Source organism: Micropterus dolomieu, linkage group LG23 (assembly GCF_021292245.1).
Source record: "Micropterus dolomieu isolate WLL.071019.BEF.003 ecotype Adirondacks linkage group LG23, ASM2129224v1, whole genome shotgun sequence".
Classification (NCBI taxonomy): Eukaryota; Metazoa; Chordata; class Actinopteri; order Centrarchiformes; family Centrarchidae; genus Micropterus; species Micropterus dolomieu.
The window spans coordinates 22,879,059-22,905,546 of record NC_060172.1 but is presented as its reverse complement, the minus strand read 5'-3'; the positions used below and the strand labels follow the sequence as shown (position 1 = coordinate 22,905,546).

Sequence of the window (26,488 nt, the reverse complement as noted above, 5' to 3'; positions counted from 1 at the left end):
CCAGTTCTCCCTCCTTTCTTCTTCGCCCCCAGTGTCCCCCGGCTCTCTGTTCTCAGTCTCCTCGGTTCCCCGTGCCTGCGTTTCCCCGACATCCACCTCTCCCTCAACCCCTCTTTTCCCCAATAAAACCGGTCTTTCTTGAGCACTGTTTTTGGGTCCTCTCTGTCCACGCCACACCGCCGTAACAAGTGCATACTGGCTTTATACGTGTAACTTTTTTTTTTTTTTTTTTTGAAGAGGCCAAGAGTTCGTTCAGATTTAGGCGGAAATGGAGAAGACGCGTGGTTCTTACTTTACACCCAGTGAGCAACAGATAATAATGGACGTTTAGGAGAAATAAAAGCACAATATGTCTTGAAAAAGGAAGCTGCTGTAATAAAACAGCGAGAAAACGCGTGGCAGACAATATCAGACCGAATGAATGCGTAAGTAGCCTAAAAATATACATTTAGCCTACTAACTATATGCTCAACTGAAACAGTCATAATTTAAGTGAGTTATTTGCCATTAGTACAGTTGTACATTTGACTTGAGAAGTGGAAGTTAATATGTAACTCAGGATACAATTTGGAAGGATTATTTTATAAAACCTAATAACCACACTGAATTCAGCTAGGGTAACTGGAAAATTCCAGCTTTATCGGCTATCCAGGTTTTGTGAAACCGGTTGTGAAGGATCAAATTCGGATCACTTTGTTTATATGCAGTTTGTGTTTTTATCCAGTTTTTATTTTAGGGAACACTCCCACTGACAGTTTGATCCCTGACCTCCTGGAAGAAGGCTGCAGGTCCTGCTGTTTTCAATTTATGATGCAGATCTATTTTGTGTTAAGCCATTAGCAGGTTAGAGGTGTCGCTTATATAGAATATTTTTCACGACAGTGTTGATCATCATGTTCTTAGTGTGCCTTTGATACGACTTTCAGTGAGGTATCACCCACATATTAAGCCTATGTGCACGCAATTAACGGTGTAGATTAACTGTAATAGAGGAAATAAATTTGTGTGCGTTTGTTTGTGTTAATGAGCGCAATGGTGGCGGTGCGTGACAGACCAGTCCCCCGCATTCAGAATACAAAGCAGGTGCATAACATGACAGACAAAAATGCTGCTGGTGCCTGACGCCTTCTGACGCAACAGTAAATGCTTCAATGCCAGAACTCTTTTAGCTTGTGTTACCCTGGAAAAACAAAGTCTGTCTGTGAGGACACACCCTGAGGCGTACCTTCACTGCTAAACGAAAAACAGAAATGGATAAATCTCTTCCTCACAGAAACCTACAGGTAGGAAGTTTTGGACGATTTTACAGCATAGTGGCTCTTTTCTGATCTGGTGTGAAATCTTAAAATTCCCTGTTCAGGAGGAGGACAGTTGTTAAGTAAGTAGTTGAGCTTCTTCAGGATAAAGTGAATGAATGCGACAACCTGTTCAGTTGACGTTTCCGGAGCATGCCACATGTGTCAGCCTATCTATGGATCCGGCATGATCAAGTCACAGTGTACTTAAACCACAAACTGTCAGCCACAATATCAACATCTCTGTTCAGTGACAATTTTCCCCCATCTAATGTTTGTGGTCTGGCTTTGCTTTCAAGTTTGGATTTTGCCCACGGGAAGTAGCCTAATGTTCGATGAAGATGAAGTAATGAAAGCTCCCGACCTTTCCTATGTCAGGTAAAGTTGTGGTGGTGGTGGTGGTGGTGTCCTCTTCCTTACTTGAGATCACATCTTATCTGAGAAATCACAGCCGGATGTGGTTTGATTCAGAATTATTTAAATCAAGCTCGTCTATTTAGACTAGCCTTAATTAAAACTTGATCACTTTTCAGAAACATTTTTACATGTTTCTTGTCGTTTTCGTTTTGTCATATTATCTTACTTTGGCTGTTTGTGAATATACTGTTTAATCCTTAAGTCGATTCAATTCAAGTTAATTGAAGTTATAACGTTTATAAGAATATACGAGAGGACGCAGCAGCGACACTGTGGTGGTACAATGATGCTCAGATCATTTTTCACAGGATGATTGGGTCCATGGGTTTACTGATCTATCTGCATCTCCAAACTGAAACAAGACATTTACATTTATTGGCAAAGTAACATCGTTCCTCTCCTCAGTCGCTATCAGTTTTGGATAGCACACATTTTTGTGACTTCATTTTGATCTCCCGTCAGGAGTTGACTAGCTGTTGTTTGACAAGCTGTTTGCCTAGATTGTCCCCCCACTGAGCAGTGTTTTGTTTTCCTCGTTTACTCTATTCTTCCTTTTTCGCGGTCACCATGAACAAGTCTTTAAATATTATAATAATATTTAAATATTTAAATACATCAATATATAGCCTACATTTAGGCTATATTTTTAAAGGCATAGTGTTTAGAGAGTTATCAATGCAAGTCCTCTGCTACCACAATACTATTAAATTCCCTGCATGATAACAGCACAGCTTCAGAACAGATGTGAAAAGCTTTGGCCCATGCTAACATTCACCATTCACGGAAACTAAGATGTGTGTTTACACAGTACTACTCTCTATAGCACTGTTTCCCAAGGCTTTGATACAGGTAAGCTAATGTGTTTGTTCTGTCCTATTGTAGTCTAATTATACTCAAGGGTGTGTCTGAACAGGAATGCCGTCCACTGTTTGACTTGGCTTTATTCATTTCTTCATGACATTGCAAAGATATGCTTAATTGATGGAATAATCAGAACCAAAGATAAAAACCCTTTCAGACATATAATTAAAGGAAAGACTTTCAGCATTCATTAGCATGGGTGTGATTGCAAGAGGTGTTCGACTACGCCTGAGAAGTTTTCTCTATGACTCACTCTTTCTTCCTTTTCTTTAACTGTTAAAAAATAATCATCAAATTTGCCAAATGTAACTACAATGAAACTTAGAAAGTGTTTCTATTTCATATAGGTCAATAACCACATGAAAAAAAACATGTTTAAACATTTGTTTTTGTTATATTACAGAATGAAGAAGCCAGATTCATGTGTCAGACATCCACAGTGGTTGTGCATACAGCTGCTGGTCGTCCTATTGGCAGGTATGCTCTGACAAGCATGTTGGCAGGTAAAAGACAGGTTGTTTGCAGACAATGGAGCAGAGACATGTGGCAATCAGTCTGGTACAGTGGTCTAGTCTACATGATACACAGGTATACGCCGTAACCACTAGGAACGGTCAAAGATTTCCTTATACCCACTTAATAGCGAGATGATACGTATCAATCATATCGTATCATTTGTGACAGAACTTTCTCACGTTCATTCATGAATTCACCCCATCTGTGTTACAAAGCACTGAACTGACGTTTGGGGCTTCCGTGGCCTGAGACCAGGATCGGATATCACCCACCAAACAACAACACAGCTGCGTTGCGGTCACTCTGCGCAAGTTTGAAATGAACTAATGTGAATTACTAAAAACGCGAGCAAACTCAAGCTAAACTCGTTAGTGTTTTGGTAAGCCTGCAGCTGAATCTGCTGCCGCTCCGGGTGACTGCAGCAGTAGCACACGACACGAACGTTAAAGTTACAGAAACTACAGAAATCGAGCCAGGTGAGGCTGATGCAGTCGTAACGTTACCTGGTGAGTGAAAGCAGCATATACCTTCATTAACGCTATCATTACCAGAACTGTAACAACGTTGATGGTTTTGGAAGATAAGTGTGCTTGAAAAAATGTGGACGCTTTTTGTGTTAATAATAATCTGTAATGTATGAGTTTTTGGTGATAGAACTGCACATAGGCCTATGTTCATTGTTATTACTGATACTGAGCCTCAGCTTTCCATTAATGTTAATAATAGTTGCAACTTACACTCTTAAATGTGCATTGAAAATTGCAAGCAGGTAAAATCAAAATCAAAAAACATAAGGCTTCATAACTGGTTAAGTTAGATGGTGATTAACATTAAACATTAGAAAATCAGTCTATTCTCACCACCTGCATAAGTGTCATTTACACTGGGGATGCTGAGGATGCTGGGGACATGTACCCACCACTTTTTGAAAACATTTGTTAAAAGTGTTCTGAAAAATAGCTTGTAACAAGAAATGTAAATGTAAATGTAAATGCTCCGTACTTGTATAGCGCCTTTCTAGTCTTTTCGACCACTCAAAGCGCTTTTACAGTACATCTGCATTCACCAGTCATACACATTCATACACTGAGCCTAAGTGCTCAAACGGAAACTAACATTCACACACATTCATACACTGGCGGAACAGCCGCCAGGGGCAAATCGGGGTTCAGTATCTTGCCCAAGGACACTTCGACACGCAACCAGGGGGAGCCAGGGATTGAACCGCCGACCTTCCGATTAACGGCCAACCCGCTCTATCTCCTGAGTCACAGCCGCCCCAAATGTTAAATAACAAATGCTTTTTGGCACAATAAGAAAACATGCAACGCAATGTAAATATAGAGAAAACAGATCTGTATTGTCCCCCAAAAATGACTTAAGTAAAAAAAACAACAACATTGTACTGATTACTGCATTATATTAATATATTCTGAATTGACACCTGCCACCTGAACTTTGTTCACCTTTATACATTTCCACCATAAATTGGTGCAAAACAATGTCTCCAGAATGCAAGAAATTAAGTCACAACTCTAATCTGAGCCCTAAAATGTCCCCACCACTGTTCAACACAAAGCGATGCCTTTGCCCACCTGTAACCATCATTGGCTGTTAAAGTCTTTGCATTGTTGATAACACATAGCCTAAGCAGTCCTGCAGAATGCTCTCTATTACATGTACATGAATAATGTATATATTAGTGAGTGCAGTGGTGCTTATGGGATGTCGTTCTGGGACGTATGAGTATGAGGCTGGGAGGGGAAAATCACAGTATACTCACTACAAGCAACTAGACTACACCACTGGTCTGGTAGTGTTTTCTGGACCAACAACTTTTTATTATACTGCAGTGACTGCAGTGAGTCATTCAGCACTTGTCATGCAACCCATGCACACAAAGACACATGTTCAATTTACTTCCTAATTAAGTAACCTGTTATTCTGGTCTGTTTCCAATTCACACAAAACTTCACAGTGCTGTAGCTTCTTTGTAGACTATTTTAGTGTAATTTAACAACTAGCACATATATTTGAGCTTCTCAAACATTTTTAACATATGTATATATAATTGGGGGGTGGGGGTGTATTGTATTGTTGTATTGTTGTATCTTTGTATTATGTATATTGTGTTAGCAATTATAAGAAATTATAATGTATACTCTGAATATGGTCCATAACAATGCACAGTAACTTTGTCATGATGTCACAATGATCACCAAAGGTTCGGAAAGTGAAGTTAAATTATTCGGTACAGACTGGAAATAATAGTTCTTGTTCCCTCATTAGGTCAGGCTTCCTGTAATCAGACCACGGCTGCTCCCCCTCTTTCCCTTGCTACACCAAATGCACAGACTGCAGGTAAGCTTGCAAAAGAAGACAGAATCATCCATATCAATATAAACATTTGTAATCAGAAAGGGCCACACATCCATTTCAGCCTCTGTATACAGAGGCCACTGAATGTTTACTTTTTGTATGTGGAAAATGTGGAAGTGCCATTTTTAACTTTAAAGGGAAACAATTTTAGTTGTAACAGTAAACAGTACATGCCCATATGTGCCTGTTCGCACTGATAGTGAAGAGATCCTTTGATAAGGCAATTTCAATTTTAAAGATGGGTTTTGTGTAAAAATGCAAAGTGAAGGTCAGCTGCTCCTAATATGAGGCTTGAAAAAATGTGAAACTGAATTAAGATCAGTTTACTTACCCTGGAGAGTGTAACTCAGCCTGTGAAAACAGATGTGTAATGTTGTGGTTCTGAGATGAGGATGTGGATAATGTCATCTGATCTTTCTCAGCTTGGGTATAAAGACTACAAATTTATAGCAGAAAGCCTATGTTAGCAATACTAACTGCTGGAGTGGAGAATCAGGTACAGAGAGTCAAAAAATGTTGTGACACCCCTCCCAATGTCTTGGCTAGCCTCACAGGTATATATAGGCTGACATGGGAGGGTCATCTGCTGATTAGGCTTATCTGGACCCTTGGGTTATCGTGGATGTGGGCAATACAGGACCATTCATTTTTTTGTCCAGATATCTTGGTCTCTGCTGCATTTGTCTCCTCAAGTATGTTCTGTCTTACCTTCTTACTGCAGTATGCTACTTTCTTGACATCACTGTGGAAATCAGTGGAAACAACAAGAAGAATGAATCAGAAATCAAGGCCTGGGTATGTAGGCATATTAGTTATATAGTTAATAATAGTTTCTTGTTAAAATGTTAGGTTTATGAAGTTTTTATCCTATGATTAAATATAATGGGTATCATGTTCCTTTTCTCAGCTTACACAGGTGTTCCTAAACTTGAACTGCTTGTCTCCAAACCATGCAGAAACAACTGTCACACCTACCTCTATACAAATTGCAACAACTACAGCTACAACACCCACAGTGTTGGAAAGCAGTAATACAACTACAGTTGGAACATCAACAGTGTTGGAAAGCAGTAATACAACTACAGCTGGAACATCAGCAGTGTTGGAAAGCAGTAATACAACTACAGCTGGAACATCAACAGTGTTGGAAAGCAGTAATACAACTACAGTTGGAACATCAACAGTGTTGGAAAGCAGTAATACAACTACAGCTGGAACATCAACAGTGTTGGAAAGCAGTAATACAACTACACCTGCAACATCAACAGCAACAACACACAACACAACTACAGCTACAACGTCAACAGCAACAACACACAACACAACTACAGCTACAACATCAACAGCAACAACACACAACACAACTACAGCTGCAGCATCAACAACAGTAAATCTCAGCACAACTACAGCTGCAGCATCAACAACAGTAAATCGCAGGACAACTACAGCTGCAGCATCAACAACAGTAAATCGCAGGACAACTACAGCTGCAGCATCAATAACAGTAAATCGCAGGACAACTACAGCTGCAGCATCAACAACAGTAAATCGCAGGACAACTACAGCTGCAGCATCAACTTCATTCAAACCTAGCATAACTATTGTTAGACCAAACAGCCAGACAGTCTCTTCACCCAACTCCAACATAAACACACAGATGCCTGGCAGTGGTGGAGGAAACAACAACCCACCAGCTCTGCGCATAGCTCGACAAATCGGTGACAGTGTGACACAAACTAGGTATCACTGCAATGAATGAATGAATGAAAGGTTCACACAACAAGCATTTTCAAGTATTTTTTTGTTTATGTTACACGTGTATTTGTGCAAAATGCTTCTTTTTCAACACTGGATCCTTGCAGCATCTTATGTTGTTGTTGTAACTGTGCTGTTATAATAGTGAACTCCTAATCAAAGTAAACTTAAAATTGCATTAGCCTTGTTGCATTGTTAGAGAAAGCTTCCTAAAAGTCCATACTGTAGGAATGTAACTCTTATGTGATTTGTTTTTATTTATAATTTATACTACCCTTATTACCATACTATTTAGCATGCCAGCAAAAGATTTACTAGGTCCTGATACGTAGTATATCAAATGCAGTATTTCAAAAATAACAGGAAGTTCTACTACATCCAGTCGCATTTTGAAGTATATAAGCCAGCATCCTTTTCTGGCTTTTCCGTGCAGCATGTGTATGAGTAAGAGGGTCAAAGGCGTACTATTATAATGAAGTAGTATGTCCCAGTTGTATGGGGCAGCTGCAGTACATACTTAAAAGTAAAAAGAAAACGTATGTGATTTGATGCAGCATAAGTATTTCGTTGAACGGGTGCCAGTGTGGCAACAAGTGGCAATTCCCAGATGAAATTTTCTCTAATTATGGGTAAAATGTAGACTAACAGGAGCACAAAGTAGAGATGCATAATAAATGTACTCTTTCAGCAATGCCAGTTATACAGCTATGTCTTGCTTTGCTAATATTCTATAATTTTAAAATATTCTAATAATCCAAGTCAACATTAGTGACTGGTCATTGTAGACCAAATGAGACTGTAGCAAAAGAACTTCTAGGGATATGAAATTAAGAAAGGGTGTATTTTATTGTCAATGAATTCCACTTTTTATTTGCAAGAGGACAATTGTGAAATTTATTCTTTCAAAAGCTCATTAGTGTTTTCTTTAAAAGAATCTTATTTTTCATTAATTGTGTTGTCTCAATTTATGTTTCAGAGGGATCAGTAATAACGAAACAACTGGCCTATTTCAAGTAAGTTTAAATTAAAATTTATCTGTTACATTATGTGAATAGAAGGATCATATCAATCAAGATTGATTTATGTTTGAACAGGGAATTAAAGTTTCATGCACCAAGAACACTGCAATAACGTAAGTTACATAACAAACTATTTTCAACTTTTAACTGAAACATGTGTTAAGCATCTATTTGTTGTTGACACTGATCTTATACTTCAGAAAAACCAACTGCACTGTGACGCTGCAGCTAGCGGAGAGTATACCTCCATGTTGTATCCTCAGTGCGCTCTCTGAAAACAATAACTCTGACATCCACGTGGTGGGGAAAAAAGCAGATACAACAAGTGAGTGTTGTCTACCCTGAAATACATAATTACTTACCTAAAAACTTCACATAATGCTGTCAACCCTCTTTCTCATTGAACAGGTTCGCTACAAAATGTGTGCAATAGCAGTGCACAAGACAAAAACTGCACATCATGGTAAGATATTTTGTATTTACAGTTTTTGTTTAATCCCCCAACTTATTTATTAATGTATTATTATTATTATTAAAGTATTTATTAAGGGATTCTTTACAAGGTACAAGGTAGATTTATTTATCATTTTACAACACAGGTTTGTATATCCCTTTATACCATTCACAAAAAGCAAACGTTATATACAAAAATGATATACACTAGATGGTTGGATCAATAACAAATCATAGAAATAAAACTATTTTACATGGAGCCGTGCTGAGAATGAATCTCACAGCCTGGGTCAAGAAGCTGCTCTGAAGTCTGTTGGTACTGCAGCAGATACTTCTGTATTTCTTGCGAGACGGCAGCAGGCTGTCATTTAGTACCCTTTGGGCTTTGCAGAGACCTCACATCATCAATGTCACTGCTGCTGTGAAGAAGGGTACCAATGATGTTCTGGGTAGTTTTAATTACCTGCTGCAGGGCCCTCCAGCAATCAAATTCATCCTCAGCACTGCTCCACATATTATAGTTATTTCTTTTTATCCTTTTTTAAAATTGCTTCTATATTAATGTATATTGTCTGCTACACAGCAGAAGGGAGTTACAAACTCAATTTCACGCTATAACCTGTTATATTGTATATATATTGTATTGTGACTGAATAAATCTACCTTCCTACCTCTTTAAAAGTTAACAAGAACTTATCATGTTTCTTTTCCTTCTTAAGTTTCCTGATCTGTGCTTTAGCACAGATGCATTACATTACATGATCATAGGTATGATCATGTAATATGTTACAAAAAGGCCATACATTACATGATCATAGGTATGATCATGCAATGTATGGCCTTTTTGTAACATTTTATTAGGGCTGTCCCCGACTAAGGATTTACATAGTCGAATCAGAATCGTCAAGTCCTGCCTATAGTCGCCAGATAGATCGAATCATGTGTTTTTTTGTACACAGCATTTGCGGGTGGGGGTGGGGGGTGTTACACACAGTAGCGCCACTTTAATCGCTGCCGATAACAGCATGCATGTCGCGGTTCCTCGCGGGTCTATTTCGAGTAGCCGGCTATTTAAAAACGATAAATAAAATATTCTTTATGTGGTTCATCAACGGTGATAAATTATCCGAAGCACCAGGTTCGGACAACTCGGCACAACACCAGTGAGGCTGGGGCTCTGTCTCAGCAAGTGTTCCTCCACTGCCACTGCACACATACACACTACGCTTACACATGCGCACTGACGCCCCAGGGTTAGGGTTACAATTTTGGATTTATTCACACACTTCAAAAACATTTATTGAAAGTTTTATTCTTTTTACATGTTTATTTACAGCATTAAACGTTGAAATGTATATTGTAATAGGCTGTTTTTTAACTTACTGGGAGAAAACTGGTAGTTCTATGCAAAATCAGATGTTGAGCACCCCCATATAGCCAAAATGGCATGATCCTTGTTTCGCTGCGAAGCCCATCGAAGCATCGAATCTTCGACTATTCGTGGTCCGCCCTAAATTTTGTGATATACACTGTATGTTTTTTTTAATCAAATGTTGCTATCTTTGGACAGTGAAGAGTCTGGAACTACATATGTGGCTCCTCAAATAAACTCAACTTACTGTAATGCAGGTGAGCTCTAAACATGTCCCTTACATCTTCACACCACACAAAGTAAAGGAAGTATTCAACCCCTTTAATTTTTACCACATGTTGAGGTGTCAATTGAAAATGGACCACATTTGGATTTTGGTCACTTATTTACATATTATTCCACAATGTCATAATTAGTAGATAAGTAGATATTTTCTACACATTTGTAACAAATAAAAAGCTGACAGGGTTTGAGTCAATAAATGTTCACCTACTGTGTTGTGTCACATGCCAAGATGAGTTAAAGCACATTTTATCCCAACCCTTTTAATGTCCAAAAGATATTAGCTTGCCTAAAGTCCACATGTGGCCTATTGAATTGACTATTAACAATAAAGACCATTCTGGCAGAGGTCACATCACAAATCGTGGCTATATGGCGGAGTGGTCACTCTTAGGTGAAATGAAGGACACTAGCTCTCTGAGCTTGCAAAGGCTACATGAAGACTCTGAGTACATGTGTACAAATAATCTCCAGTCTGATATTGCAAATCTCTTTAGCAGTAAACCTCCATGTCTGTCAAAGACAAAGCACAATTGATAACTAAGGACACACTGTTAAAACTACATTATTAAGTATCATGATGACAGCTGAAATAGAGAAAATAAGCATATACCATAAAGAGAGCCAAAGATCTGAAAACTGTCAATTTTGAGGAACATGAGGCCCAATTTCTCCTCGGCCAAATTTAAAATGATGGCACAGGGCCACAAAATATTCTAAGGTACGACAGGTTAAATACTGTATGAATAACTTGAAAATGCTGTGGTTCTGTTCACACTGTCATTTGAATAATAGTAAACCAACATGCTTTGACTTTGTTTCAGGTATAGAGGACAGCAACACAAACACAAGCACCAACTGCAACTGCTCTGCTTACTGCAATGGAACCGGTGAGTGTTTATCACCTCACAAAACTACCAGATTATTATCTACATAAATATAGTCTACAAGCTAAGTTGATTTTTTTTGTTTGTTTGTTTGTCTTTAGATGCATACTACACATTTTACGTTTTGATAAAAGATACCAATATGAACTATTCAGATGTCTTGGTCTTGGTAAGTTTACATGCACACATGTATAAGTGTGTGTTTTGTCTTTAATTATCCATTTTGTATGAATGAATAATTGTAGCATCAAACTATATTCTCTTGAATGTTTCTAGATTTCTAAGCTAAAACAACCATCAAACTGCTCTCAGAGTACAGAGTGAGTTGTGCCATTCTGCAGCCTCATACAAATCACATTTTACATGAATAAATGCCTTTCATCTAATTAAAAAAATGTTTCCTAATGTTCCTTTACAGTGTTTTATGTTCATTGCCTATCATTACATCTGAATACAAGGTAAACTGACCCCAAAGCATAACTTTCCACATTTTCTAGTATGACTATTTTGACTATTTTCTAGATCAAAACAAATCCAAATGTAGTCAAACCATTCGGCCGTATTAATATAAAATAACAAGAGATCAGCTAATATGCCTTTTTGATTTTCCTTAAAGGAAATTGATGTTATAGTGAAGCATATAATTTACTTGGTTAAATAACATTTCCACAGTGAGCAAGCCAGCTAATTACAAAAGAGAGTGAACTGAACTATGTAGCGATACTGTAGTTTAAATACTATGTAATGTTATGTGGGGGCTTGGCACTCAAGAATGTCACATTGTACATTTGATGCACAAAACACTTTTGGAATGCCTGGTACCATTTTTTAAAACTGGACCATAACCTAAGTTATTGTAGAGTAATGGATTTCATTCAGGAAATTGACCGCTTGTCACAAAAATGCATGAAGTGAAACTTTGTGCCCAAGTTTTCCCTTTTTGTGACACTTCTTGAGCAGTTTGTTCATGAAATACAACGTTCGGCTAGCATTTCCATTGCACTTAAATGAATTTGTAAAAAATGTCATGCCCACACAGCATTTTTGGTACCTTTTCTTGTGTTTTAATGCACGGAAGTACACTTTGTATACAAAGCATGCAAAGCGTAGGACTTATTTAATGTGTTACTTCAACATAATCAGTTGTTTAAAATGAAAATCTCTACACAGGATGGAAACGTGGCCTGTACAAGGACACCAACAAAGTGAGTCTAATCATAGTACCTTTAAAGGAACAACATTTCTATGCCCTGATACATCTGATACATTTGAATTGGTGACTGAAACCTGTGCACTTCTGATTTTTTAAATACAGTTTTCAGAACTGCAGTGTGATTTTAGACTTTGCACATGAGGTTCCTATAAATAACGTGTCAGCAGCTATGATGAGTGTGTTTCAGTCTGAGAAACAAATCAATTACAATGGACAAGTGATCCGAGCAGGTGTGTATATTAACTATAGGGACACATGTCAGCAAGTCAATTCAACATAAATTCATACAGTCAAGAATATAACTGCAGGTGTGTCCTGTAAAACGTATCGTTTGTGTTTTGTCTTGTGTCACACAGCAATTTGTGGAAATTCAAAAGTCAGCGACAATTCACTAAACTCCCAGCTCATTTGGTATACAGTTAACCTATACCCTGTGAACTTTTGTACAGTAATGGAACAGGATAACATCCTTAATTGGTATGTATTGTCCTCTTAACACCCTATCCTCTGCACTAGCTTCACTAAATCTTTACAAACTCGGTCAACATGACAATAGGTTCCTTCAGGGCAGTTTGTAATTGTATTTGATCTACAAATACTTTCAATCAAGATCCTAATTTGTCTTTTTCCTTTATAGTCAAAATGGAGAAAATGTGGTTGTGCTGCTGAAAGAGATGTTTGTTCCGCAGCTATTTACCACACCTGGCCCAAATACATTAACCACACAACCCCACAACACCACCTTGTCTGTAAATGCAACTTCATCCCCTCTGAACACAACAGCCCTGACTGGTATCACTACTACTGCCAATGTCACAACACTCAGCACAACTAAACCTGTTTCTACGACCACCGAATCAGGTTTGTTATCAACAAATGTGCATGACTCTGTTGCTGTATATCAGTGGTGGCCATTTTTGTGATTGTGGGCCATATACAAAAAATATAACAGTCAAGAGCCAAACTCTAACTTGCTATCTTCTTTATCTCTATCTATCTTTCCGCCTCCGCTATGTTTAATCAGCTGAGGTAAATGTTTTCATCTACTAGTAATCCATCATTGGGGGTCAAGTAGTTGTTCAAAATGCCCTTAGTGTTGAAACTAAGAAGTACAATAGCAGAGCTTACAAGTAGTTGTTAAAGATGACAGTGACATTGAGTACAGTGCAGTTTATTAGACATAATCTCAAGCCATATTCTAGTTTTTGTTTAAATTCACCACAGCAGGGCAATTTCAAATTCGGCAGTGGTTCGCAGTTGGCCACTCCCGCTAAACATCATTATAGCATCCCCTTTAAATGTTTTTAACTGCAGCTGACAGCCAAGCCAACGCACTGCTTGAGATGACCGGAGATGTGTCCAAACTGAACTCAAGCCAGGTGGATCACCTGGTGTCTCAGCTGGAGAATCTTTTGTCAGGCCCCACTGTCAGCAAGGCGCTGGGAAACACCTCCGTCCAGATTGTCAGCAACCTGCTGGGCGCTTCTCCTGAGACGCTGTCCCGCTCCTCCAACAGGTTACGGATACATATTTAACATTCTCTAATGTATTGTGTATTTTCTTTTGATGTTCTAACAGGACTTTTTTCTTTTTCTATTTTAGACAATTTTGTTGCAAGTAGTGGCCTCACACAGATTTTATGTACTGTTCAATGCTGAAATGTTGTGATAATGGACTTCAGTTCAAAGTAATTAGCACAAAACTAATCAATAATAATCTATAAAGCTATGGTATGTAATTATTCAACTTTTTTTCATCTAATCAACTTGATGCCAGGTAGCAAATGTTCCGAGGTCCTGTATTGGTCTGCGGTTCAGGGGTTGAAAACCACTTATGTAACTGAATTGGTGCAACGAATATTACAATTGTTCTTGTTTTTAATACCAGTTAATTTCCTTTTTTCATCAGGATTATAGGGATTGTTGATACAGTGGCATTGAAGCTAGTTATTGGAAAACAGGTGGAGACCCTCTTGTCCCCAGCAGTGGCTCTGTCTGTGAAACCAGCAGATGGCAATAACTTTCAGCAAACTTTTTTTTCCATCTCAGGCCCCAATGATGTACAGGTATGACGTGAATATTGCAGTTTATTGCATCTGTATGAAGTATTATATTAGTATTATTTTTTATTAAACCTTTATTTAACGAGGCAGGACACTTAATTTTAAAATTATTTTACAGCAGATACAGGTGTTTAAGAGTTATATCTACAGGTTTTGAATGACTAACAATTGAAATGAGTAAAATTAAGTTTACAGTTGAGGTCGCTAAATTTTTATATTTTGTCATAAGATTATAGAAAATACCAAAATATGAATACAAAATTATGTAGCAGAACTTCTATCCCTTCTTCTTTCCTGTCCTATTAATTATCTCACTTCTCCTTCGATTTATTTTGTCAGGTCCCTTACAAAGTTTGGGAACTAAATAACCGACTGTTAGTAAGGTAGATAAAGCAACTCCTCCTCAACCAGCTGCAAAGTAAAATGCAGCTTACCCTTTGGTGCATCAGTATTAACAATCTAGTAATGTCATATATAATGATATATCAGTCAAAGGGGACGTTTTTCTGCAGAACGAGCACTTTTACTTTTGATACTTTAAGTACATTTAGTGGATAGCACTTCCGTACTTTTACTTAAGAATGATTTTGAATGCAGAACTTTTACTTGGGGGGCGGCTGAGGCTCAGGAGAAAGAGCGGGTTGCCCATTAATCGGAAGGACAGTGGTTCAATCCCCAGCTCCTACAAGCTGCATGTCAAATGTATGTCCTTGGGCAAGATACTGAACCCCGAATTGCCCCTGGTGTATGAATGTGTTAGTTTCTGTTTGAGCACTTAGGCTCAGTGAATGAATGCGTGTGAATGGTGAATGCAGATGTAGTGTAAAAGCGCTTTGAGTGGTCAAAAAGACTAGAAAAGCGCTATACAAGTACGGAGCATTTACATTTTACTTGTAAGGGAGTATTTTAGGACTATTGTATTGGTACTTCTATTTAACTAAAATGTAGCACTTATTTTTTCAGTGGACCACAGTCCTTGTTATTGTTATTTGTGCCACATGTGTTTTGCCTGCCATGACAAGTGAACGTGTTTGTTGAATATTCTGCACCTCTCAATGATTGGAAGTTGTTCTCTAGCACAATTAATCCCTCAAAATTCAACAATGATATTATATCTGAATAAAATCCTCGCATTGACAAATAATTTGGATGTTAGCTACATTCAGTATATTTTACAAATGTGGAAAGCTGTTTCTGCATGAAAACATTCAGTGAAGTGAACCAGATCAGAAAATCTGGCAACCTACGTCATTTTATGAATTTTTTAAAGATATTTTCTATGGGTTCATTTTGGGATTACTCTTGTTTTTGTGAATGTCACACTTTTGCTAACATTGATCTCTGACAGATTGATGCCAGTTGCCCCAAATAAAGTGGAATTAAATGTTTGTGATGACAAAAATCTTGTTGTTAAGCCCATCTCTCTCTTCATGTCACATGCGTGTTGCAGGTCCGTGGGGTTCCCAGGCTCAGAAGGAGTGTGACTTCTCAAATCCCTCAGGGCTCCATCAGTCTGCCCACCTCTCTTACACAGAACCTAACCTTGCAGGAACAGCAGCTGGCCTCCAGAGTCCAGTTCAATTTCTACCAGAAGAGCACAGTTTTCCAGGTCTATACATTCAACAAACATCCCACTCAAAGCGGGATATGCATTATCATTTCACTCAGGAGAAACAGAGACTCTTGGCTTTTGATCACAATACAGAAATGTGTTATGTGTATCATCATAAAACACTGTCTTTACAAACTGACAACTTGTGTTTGTTGTATTGTCCCTAAATGGCCATGCAGGACACATCTTTGGGAGCTCGCAAACTAAATAGTGGGATCCTGGGAGCAAGTGTGGCCAACCTGTCAATCACAGGACTGCAGGACGATGTTGTAATTCAGCTGAGGCACATAGAGCCTGTTCCAGTAAGCACCCTGTCAAAACATGATGGTATTCAACGGTTTGGCCAATTTTCAAACCTTAAGGCAAATCAGATGCAGCTTATCATTTAATAGGCCTACAGCTCTAACATTTATGCATGGAATGATTTTTTCTCATCTCTCATAGTGCATTACCTTTTGTTCCCAGTCATCAGCCCCCGCCATTAAACCACTAACATCCCTTTACAACCAAGAGATCAAAGTTCTGCACAAGAATCCACTAAATTTCCATCACTTGTATATTCAAAAAAAGTACAATCTTCTCTTTTTTGACAATTTTATTACATTTTCCTACCTTAACCCATATGCTTTTAAATGTCTAGCTAGATTTCACTATACTGCCATGAACACCTGAAGTACATGTTGGAAATGAATGGCTATATACGTGTGTACAGTACATTGGACACTGTTTCTGCAGTTGTCTTCTTTCCCTTAGAAATAAACAAATAAACTAAACTATTTAATGTCCAGACAGATCAAAGATTAACACAAGGCTTAAAAATCTAAACTCAAACATCCTTCTTTCAAAAGATGGGAGGGAAGTGCACTTTTTATATATTTTAGCAGCTGCAGTTTAAATACAGGTAGGCCACAAACATGTTGTAAGAGTAGTAGCTGTCAACCTCAACAGAGAAAAAAATCTTGATGTACAGTTAAAGTTTCTAAATTGCTCTTGTGCCTTTTCCCAAACTGCAGGGTAATTTTGTCACTGTGTGTGTTTTCTGGGACTACACATTCAATAGTAAGTTGTCCAACGTCTATCCAAATTAAGTGAATATAAACAAGCAAAGATGAAAATTTGGTTCAGCTGTGTTTTTTGACCCGCAGATGGATCAGGTGGTTGGAATCCAAAGGGCTGTTTTGTCCAAAATAGGACAGAGAAAGAGACAGTTTGTGGCTGCAACCATTTAACCAGCTTTGCTATCCTGCTGGTGAGATGGACGATAATTTTCCTAAATGTTTTCATGCATCCTTTTGTTTGGTGAACATCCAACAGTAGTTCGAATCCTAATTTTAGACCTTATCCTACTCTGCTGTAACTTGGTTTTCTTCTTTTTCTTACAGGACCTCTCCAGAGAGCCTATAATCAGTCCCGTCCAGAACACCATCCTTACCTTTATCACATATATTGGCTGTGGAGTGTCTGCCATCTTCCTGTCGATCACTCTACTCACCTACTTGGCCTTTGGGTGAGCACCGACAGCCATCAGATAAATTACACACATCCAACAGTTATTTTATTGCAATTACCATTGCAGTAGCATGCAATGTTGTCTGCCACTGTGTCTTTTTTAATATATGTGTAGGAGTCACTGGTGTTTAAAGACCTTGGTTTCTGGCCAACCAAACAAGTTAGTGTTTAAAAAAATAAATAAATAAACTCATTAGTGGTTTAACATATAATGAATTGGGCTGATATTGGCTTTGTTTATTTTTATAGCACATTTCAACAACAAGGTAATTCAAAGTGCTTTACATAAAACATAAAAGCAACAGGGAAATATAAAAAAGTTTAAAAGCAACATAGGGAAATTGAAAAAATACACATTAAATATAATAAAAGTTACAGTGCGGTGTACAATCAGGGTTAAAATAATTAAATGGAAAATAAAAACAGGCTGAGGGGTTGAGCAAATAATTGAGTTACAATTATTTTGAAAAGAGAATAAACAGAGAAGTACACTTAATCTACTCTCTCCAGCTAGTCTGTACTCGGGTCCATAGCAATCTTTGGGTCCACTGAAACTCCAAAAACCCTCGGACACTACAGAGTAACCAGGACATGTCTGTCCGCAGGCCAGTTTGATCCAGTTATACTCTGGATCCACTTGCGCGTTTACAAGTGCAAATCACTAAGGCGTGAGGTTTACATTACATTTTTACATTTAGCTAAGACCACTTCCTTCACTCTGTTCAATCTCACTCTGATTATCTTTTCACTCAATTACCTACTCATTTCTCACCGTGTAAATATTTAATTAAAAGCAATGGTAAAAAGCTAAAAACAAAGAAAACAAGACAGTAAAAGTTACAGTGCAGTGTAAGTTATCAATCTACTAGTTAAAGGCAGTGATAAAAAGAAAAATCTTTTTTATTTTTTAAAAGCAATGGGTTTTTTTTATTTAATCAAAAGCAATGGTAAAAATTAAAGTCTTCAGTCTTAATTTAAAAGAACTGACAGTTTCAGCAGACCTGCAGTTATCTGGGAGTTTGTTCCAAATATACAGAGCATAATAACTGAACGCTGCTTCTCCTTGTTCAGTTTTGACTCTGGGGACAGAAAGCAGACCTGCCCCAGACAACCTGAAAGGTCTGGATGGTTCATAACGAAGCAGAATGTATTTTGGCCCTAAACCATTTTGTGCTTTATAAACTAACAGCAAGATTTGGAAATCAGTTCTTTGACATACAGGAAGCCAATGGAAAGACCGCAGAACTGGAGTGATGTGAGCCACGTTTTTGGTCTTAGTGAGGACTCGGGCAGCAGCTTTCTGAATCAGCTGCAGCTGCAGCTGGATTTCTTAGGGAGCCCTGTAAGGACACTGTTACTGTAGTTGAGTCGACTGAAGATAAATGCATGGATATGTTTTTCTAGGTCTTGCTGAGACATAAGTCCTTTAATCCTCGATATATTCTTCAGGTGATAGTAGGCTGAGTTTGTAATTGTCTTAATGTGGCTCCTCAAATTCAGGTCTGAGTCCATGACTACACCAAGATTTCTGGCTTGATTTGTGGTTCTTAACATTACAGATTGAAGTCGAGCACTGACTTTTAATCGTCCCTCCCTGGCTCCAAAAACAATAAATTCAGTTTTATCTTTGTTTAATTGAAGAAAATTCTGGCATATCCAATCGTTGACCTGTTCAATACAGTTACTCAGAACTTGTATGGGATCATAGTCCCCTGGTGAAATGGTTATGTAAATCTGTGTGTCATCTTCATAATTATGGTAACATATTTTGTTGTTTTTTCATAATCTGAGCCAGTGGAAGCATGTAAATGTTAAACAAAAGAGGCCCCAGAATGGAGCCTTGGGGAACTCCACATGTCATTTTTGTCAGCTCAGATGTGTAATTACCTGTCCTTTAAGTAGGATTCGCCAGTTTAGTACTGTGCCAGAAAGTCCAACCCAGTTTTCAAGTCTGTCTAGTAATATGTTGTGGTCGACCGTGTCGAATGCAGCACTGAGATCCAATAATAAATACTAAGACTGAAATTCTGCCACTGTCAGTGTTTAAATGGATGTCATTGAAGACCTTAACAAGAGCTGTCTCAGTGCTGTGGTGTGGTCGAAAACCTGACTGGAAGACATCAAAACAGTTATTTAGTGCCAAGAAAGCACTAAGCTGTTGAAAAACAGCCTTTTCAATGATTTTACTTAAAAATGGGAGATTTGATATGGGCCTATAATTGTTCATTAGTGACCTGTCTAGATTGCTCTTTTTTAAGAGTGGCTTAATGACTGAATTTTTCAGGGCCTGTGGGAAAAAACCTGAGAGGAGAGACATGTTGACAATTTGTAGTAGATATGAGGCCATGAATTTAGACTCATTTTTGAAAAAACCTGTTGGCAGAATATCAAGGCAACATGAAGAGGATTTCAGATGTTGTATTATGTCCTCCAGGTTTTTATGGTTAATAGAATCAAATTGTCTCATGCTATATGAATTGTTTTTAAGTGGACACAGGGACAAGACATATCCTGTACCTGATATGGAGGCACTGATTGCTTGTCTAATTGTTTGGATTTTGTCTGTGAAGGAGGCAAATTCATTAATCTTTTAAATTCCAGTCTCATGACAGATCATCTTGTGATGTGCAATGTTGAACAACATTTTGCCTGTGCTGTATTCTTGATTATCCTAAACCCCAAACAAATTACAACATAAAACTGAATAAAAATTATTAGATTTTGTCCTTCAGACTGCTGTTCATTACTACTTCTGGACCTGACTTGCAACGCAGTATAGAATGTTTAAAATTCACCAAAACTTGAAAGATGATGCATTGTTCATTAAGTCATCTCAGAGTTTCTAATCCATTTGTACACTGCAGAAAGTTGCGAAAGGACATTCCATCCAAAATCCTAATCCAGCTGTGCCTGGCTCTGCTGATGCTAAACCTGGTCTTCCTGGTGGATGCGTGGCTGGCGCTCTACCCACAAGCCGTGGGCCTCTGCATCTCCACCGCCTGGTTCCTTCACTACTTCCTGCTGGTTACCTTCACCTGGATGGGACTTGAGGCCTTCCACATGTACCTGGCCCTCGTGAAAGTCTTCAATAGCTATATATCACGCTACATGGTGAAGTTCTCGCTGGTCGGCTGGGGTGTCCCAATGATCGTGGTCATTATTGTCATTGCAATTAACAAGGATAACTACGGTCTTGTCTCCTATGGAAAGTTTACTGATGGCACTAGTGATGACTTGTGAGTCTTCTGACACATTATCTGCAATGACATACACATTATTCTACTCAAACTAATCCACAAATACCAAGATATATGAAATAAAACCTGCACAAAACAAACTAACCATTTAATTCTCTCTGTCCTCTCCCACAGCTGCTGGCTGAAAAATGACATTGCCTTCTATGTGGCAGTGGTGGCCTATTTCTGTGTAATTTTTCTGTTTAACTTCGTCATGTTCATTGTGGTGTTGGTCCAGCTGTGTCGGATAAAGAGGCAGAACCCTCACAATTCGCATCACCGCACCACACTGCATGATGTGCGCAGTGTGGTGGGGATAACCTTCCTCCTGGGCCTCACTTGGGGCTTTGCCTTTTTTGCCTGGGGGCCCGTTAACCTGCCATTCATGTACCTCTTTGCCATCTTTAACTCCTTTCAAGGTGAGTTGACTCATTCGAGTCTGGTGTTCACGTGATAGGGCTCCACAGCAATAACAGGACAATTTGAGGGTCTTTTATTTGTACGCACTAAAAATCACTGCATTTGCGTCAATACACTGTAGCACCAAAACAACAGTGAGTCAACTTTAAACATGGATAGAAACCCATCAAAGAAGAGGGAATGTTTTGACACAGTGTTTGTCTGTTATAATCTACTCTGGCTCTTAATAAACTTACATGTAACTATTTATTACTGATTGTTAATAATATGCAGTTTTGAATGTCATTTACACATCCTTTTGTACAACTAACAATACTTTGTGACAGTATTAAGGTAAAACTTCAGCTTGTTATGTCCAAGAGTTGGTCAAACTCGTCATATTTTAGTTTACAAAGAAAAAGAGGTTCAAATAGATTCATTGGTAGTTAAACCAGTATAGGTCATTGGTCATATTACCATTTTATTTAACAAATGAATTGCTGAATCTGGGAACAATTGCTACAATGAAGTCGCACAGATCACAAGGGTTACAAGCATGTTAACATTTTAGCTGGATCATTTAAAACCACTGGATTTGAAGACAAAACTGAAAGTAATGGCACAAGAGACAAATATCAGTAGTAACCCCTCATTGCATTAGATGTGTGAGTGCACAACTTCAGTAAGTACAGTAGGTCAAACTGTAAATGTTTACAGCAGACAGTTTCAGTAGTAATTTCAGTTTGTCTTCATTTTGTCTTCCAAATAAATTGCACTACTTTTTACCAGCATCATCCCATTCACTAATCTCGACATATTTGTAATTGTATAGTTTGTAATTTCGATTTGGTTACATTCAAGTGCTTTTTTATTTGTCTGTGTCCTTCACCAAACTGAAGACACTGTACTCCACACTGTAAAAGGTTTGCTGTCTCATCAAAAATGCTGTTTCTGTGTTCCAGGTCTCTTTATATTTGTGTTCCACTGTGCGTTGAAAGAAAATGTGAGGAGGCAGTGGAGGACCTACCTGTGCTGCGGCAGACTGAGACTAGCAGAGAACTCAGGTTACAGATGTTCACTTTCCATTTCATAACTCTACCATCATGCTTATTAAACTGCTTATTAAACTGTACAGCATACTGTGGTAAAATATATATTTCAGTAGGAGAAATTCCCTTTACACTTTAACTATAATATAGACTATGTGTAACATTGAAGTTTCTATTTCATGTCCCCTTTAGTTAAGAGTAGACTAATTTTGGTTCCTACCTGCGGTTGTGTTGCAGAGGGACAGTTGTGAGTGTAACATATGTAGAGTAATGTGCAACAACAGGATGGAGCACTGCTTTGAACCCCAGCACAGTGAAGATGGCTGTTGACTGTCTTGCTGTGTTGGTGTTAAATTAAAGTTTATTACCCACAGGCCAGAGGGACAGGAGAATACTACAAACCCAGAACAGGGTTAAAATGGTACACATGAAACACTTCAGCTTTATCTTGTGGAATTTCTTTTCACAGAATGGAGTCGCACTGCAACACAAAAGACTGTGAAGAAGTCGTCAGAGACCAGACAAACACCTCTTCATTCCGAAAACTCCAACAACTCAAGCAGCTCCTCTGCTTTCCTTGTCCGTGACTCTTCACAGCAGATTAATGGCATTGGTAAGTGAAGGCGGTTGTGAATGTGGGAGTCACAGCCACCTCATTGTGAGTTATGTCACTCGTGACACATTTTTGACAATTAGACTACTGATTAATACACTAAATATAAGCTTTAGATACGTCTATGTGTCTAATTGTGTCTAATTCTACCTTAGTTTAACATGCGTTTAGACTGACGTGTGATGAGTGCTCACTGGCTAAAAATTGTAAATGAGGCAGTCAGTGGCAATATGTTATCATATAAATCTATATTAATATATTATATTACCACATACTGTACGAGTTATTAAAAAAAATAATTGTGACACATTCAGTACAATTTTTTTCTTCTTTTAATAGATTTAAAGAAATTAAGTAAAATTTACAGACCTGTCATACAGTCTATATACAGTCGCAGGAAAATGTATGTGAAGCCTTTGGAATTACCTGCATAAATTGGTCATAAAATTTGATCTGATTTTCATCTAAGTCACGTCTAACTCCACCAAACAATTATATCTTTCCATGTTTTTATTAAACACACCGTGGAAACAGTCACAGTGCAGGGTGGAAAAAGTATGTGAACCCTTGGATTCAATAACTGGTTGACCCTCCTTGGCAGCAATAACCTCAACCAAACGTTTCCTGTAGTTCCAGATCAGACCTGAACAACGGTCAGGAGGAATTTTGGACTATTCCTCTTTACAAGTCTGTTTCAGTTCAGCAATATTCTTGGGATGTCTGGTGTGAATGGCTCTCTTGAAGTCATGCTACAGCATATCAGTCGAGTTGAAGTCAGGACTCTGACTGGGCCACTCTAGAAGGTGTATTTTCTTCTGTTTAAGCCATTCTGTTGTTGATTTACTTGTGTGCTTTGGGTAGTTGTCCTGTTGCATCACCCATCTCCTGTTGAGCTTCAACTGGCCTTACATTCTCCTGCAAAATGTCTTGATAAACTTTGGAATACATTTTTCCACCGATGATAGCAACCCTTCCAGGCCCGGGGGCAGCAAAGCGATCATGATTCCCCCTCCACCATACTTCACAGTTAGGATGAGGTTTTTATGTTAGTGCGCTGTGCCTTTTTTCCTCCACTGAGTGTTCATCTGACACTCTAGGATCTTTCTTAACCTCACTGAGCATTCTGCTCTGTGCTCGTGCAGTCATCTTTGCAGGACAGCCACTCTTAGGGAGAGTAGCAACAGTGCTGAACTTTTTCCATTTATAGAGTTTGTCTTACTGTGGACTGATGGACATCAAGACATTTAGAGATTCTTCTGTAACCCTTTCCTACTCCATGTAAGTCAACAATTCTTAATCTTAGGTCTTCTGAGAGCTCTTTTGGTCGAGGCATGGTTCACATCAAGCAATGCTTCATGGGAATAGCAAAATTTAAATTGATGTGTTTTTATAGGGCAGGGCAGTTCTAACCAACACCTCCAATCTCGTCTCATTGATTGGACTTCAGGTTGGCTGACTTCTGACTCCAATTAGCTTTTGGAGAAGTCATTAGTCTAGGGGTTCACATACTTTTTCCACCCTGCACAGTGACTGTTTACCCAATGTGTTCAATAAAAACATGAAAACATTTAATTGTTTGTGTGGAGTTAGTTTTAAGCAGACTGTGTTTGTCTATTGTTGTGACTTAGATGAAAATCAGATCAAATTTCATAACCAATTTATGCAGAAATCCAGTTAATTCACATTCTTTCCTGTGACTGTATGTATACATATAAAGAAACAAATGGTTTCAGATGCACTACATTTGTGGTCAATTTAATGATTTTGCAAAAGGAATTTTGCCACAAATTTGATGCATTAGAAATAATGCAGTAGTGCTGTGTTACAGGAAGCCCATTTGCAGACAGAGTAATCACAGCTGATGAAGAACCCAGTACGGACATAGTCCTCAACGAGATCAACAGGCAGTACCGAACCCAAGGGCCCTGATCCAACAAGCACAGGACTGTTTAATGGCTCTTATTTTGAAATGTATGTATATAATGTATATCAATAGAGTAATTTATGTACTGTTCATCTACATGTCACATGTTTTATATGACTAATGGGCAATGGAAAGCCCACATTATACATGGCATTTTTTTTTTTATTTTTTTTTTTACACACTTCTACATTTATTCTTCTATTAGTGTATTTGCACAAGGAACCTGAACAACCTTCATTCTGTTGGACAGTGACGTGATCAATATAAGTAATTGTTAATTGTAAACTGCATACATTGAATATATTTAGTTTTCTATTATGAGACAAGTTAAAGCTGGAAACCGTCACATTTTAGAAGGTGGAACCAGTAAATATATCTGCTGGCTATTTTTGCTTGAAAATGACTTATCAAAATCGTTGCCACTTAATTTTCTGTTGATCAACTTAGCGTTTCAGTCGCACTAATAAGTATATAAATATACACAAGGTGTCCTTGATTAATAATAAATTGCTTTTCTTTTGGAGAATAAAAAAAAAAGCCAAGACGTTTTCCCCCAAAACAATTTAATTGTAGATAGTCACAAAAATGATCTAAAGTGGAACAGAACAGCATTTGGTGAAATTATATTGAATAAATAAATGTAACTCAGTCCCACAGGGTTGATCACGCGTAAATGTTCTGTGTACTGTGTATGCAAGCTACATTCACCGTCCTTTACATGCACCTAATACAGTCTTAAAAAACTTTAAATATTTCAGGAGAAATCAAAAGGTGCTAATAAAACATGACATAAACAGCACAAGTACAGAGGTGGCATTAAAGTGTTGGAATCATTTCCCTTTTAAAACACATTTGGACTCAGTACTTCAGTCTCACTGGGCATGCTCAAATTGTCATGATACAGCCTGAAAGAATCAAATCACATTTAAGAGGCAGTAACAAAAATAGAGCCAAAAAGAAACTGAATTCAGCTGTGCTGAGCCTATAGATTGCCCTATTACGCGATTTGAGCTCAAAGAAAAAAACCCCAAAGTAAACAAGAGAACACACGCCTGTTGAAAGATGAGTTACACCACGTTATCAGTGTATGAAATCACTGTTTAAACATCTAACAGTTCCTTCAGAGCACATGCAAATGGACATTCCAAATCAAGTAACACATGTGAAATACAACTAATAAGTTGTAGCAAATAATGGTAAAACAACTAAAAGGAGGAAGAGAAGGAAGATTAGAGAGCTAAAACGGTCATTGTGCCACTACGGATGTGTTCAGACTGAATGCAAAGTCAATTTTCATCTGGATTTATTCACACTAACTTGACAACGGGGGAATTTTAAAGTCCATGCTTGTAAACCAAAATACAGCCAATTACAGTACAGATTTTAGCTGTAGCTCACTATTAACAGGCATAAACTGCCCTTACATTGCAGGAACATTGCAGTTATGTTATATTTCTCCAGATTCACTCCTTTTTCCACACTTTGAGTTGCCTATAATTTTCATGTCACAGTCAGTCTGAACACACCTTTTAGGCCACCGCAGAAACGGGAGGAACATTCACATTCCAGCTGCTGGGGATTTAAGCAGAGAAAACTGCAGGTCTTTACTTCTTCCACACGGTGTAGAAAACCCAT

At 38.2% G+C, this 26,488-nt stretch overlaps 2 protein-coding genes across 4 annotated transcripts in view; one reads left to right on the top strand and one right to left on the bottom strand.

The window, feature by feature from the left end:
* The first annotated feature begins 264 nt into the window (after positions 1-264).
* LOC123963208 (serine-rich adhesin for platelets) lies at positions 265-25,429 on the top strand. 3 transcript variants are annotated; one of them, XM_046039873.1, is made up of 31 exons: positions 265-425; positions 1,595-1,673; positions 2,977-3,050; positions 5,379-5,450; positions 6,190-6,263; positions 6,376-7,208; positions 8,200-8,236; positions 8,318-8,355; positions 8,443-8,567; positions 8,651-8,705; positions 10,266-10,324; positions 11,174-11,239; positions 11,338-11,405; positions 11,513-11,556; positions 11,655-11,694; positions 12,407-12,441; positions 12,552-12,679; positions 12,806-12,926; positions 13,087-13,310; positions 13,764-13,965; positions 14,358-14,514; positions 15,962-16,120; positions 16,303-16,425; positions 17,137-17,182; positions 17,269-17,372; positions 17,506-17,630; positions 20,497-20,868; positions 21,004-21,287; positions 22,230-22,331; positions 22,786-22,929; positions 24,758-25,429. In XM_046039873.1, exons 1-31 carry the CDS (start codon positions 422-424, stop codon positions 24,856-24,858), a joined length of 4,095 nt encoding a protein of 1,364 aa, XP_045895829.1. In that variant the 5' UTR covers positions 265-421; the 3' UTR covers positions 24,859-25,429. The 3 variants fall into 3 exon arrangements, with proteins under 3 accessions (XP_045895829.1, XP_045895830.1, XP_045895828.1); XM_046039874.1 differs by lacking the exon at positions 265-425 and adding an exon at positions 913-1,283; XM_046039872.1 differs by lacking the exon at positions 265-425 and having other exon boundaries at positions 1,401-1,673.
* sms (spermine synthase) overlaps positions 25,400-26,488 on the bottom strand; it is a 51,618-nt gene continuing 50,529 nt past the window's right edge. Inside the window, exon 11 of the mRNA XM_046039875.1 lies at positions 25,400-26,488. Within this exon, the coding sequence (XP_045895831.1) occupies positions 26,458-26,488 (31 nt within the window). The 3' untranslated portion in view covers positions 25,400-26,457.

Coding starts and splice junctions, on each gene's coding strand:
- LOC123963208 (XM_046039872.1), top strand. CDS start 1,567: ATGTTTGTGGTCTGGCTTTGCTTTCAAGTTTGGATTTTGCCCACGGGA. Junction 13,311..13,763: donor TTCTACGACCACCGAATCAG/GTTTGTTATCAA, acceptor TTTTAACTGCAG/CTGACAGCCAAGCCAACGCA. Junction 14,515..15,961: donor CAGGCCCCAATGATGTACAG/GTATGACGTGAA, acceptor TGCGTGTTGCAG/GTCCGTGGGGTTCCCAGGCT.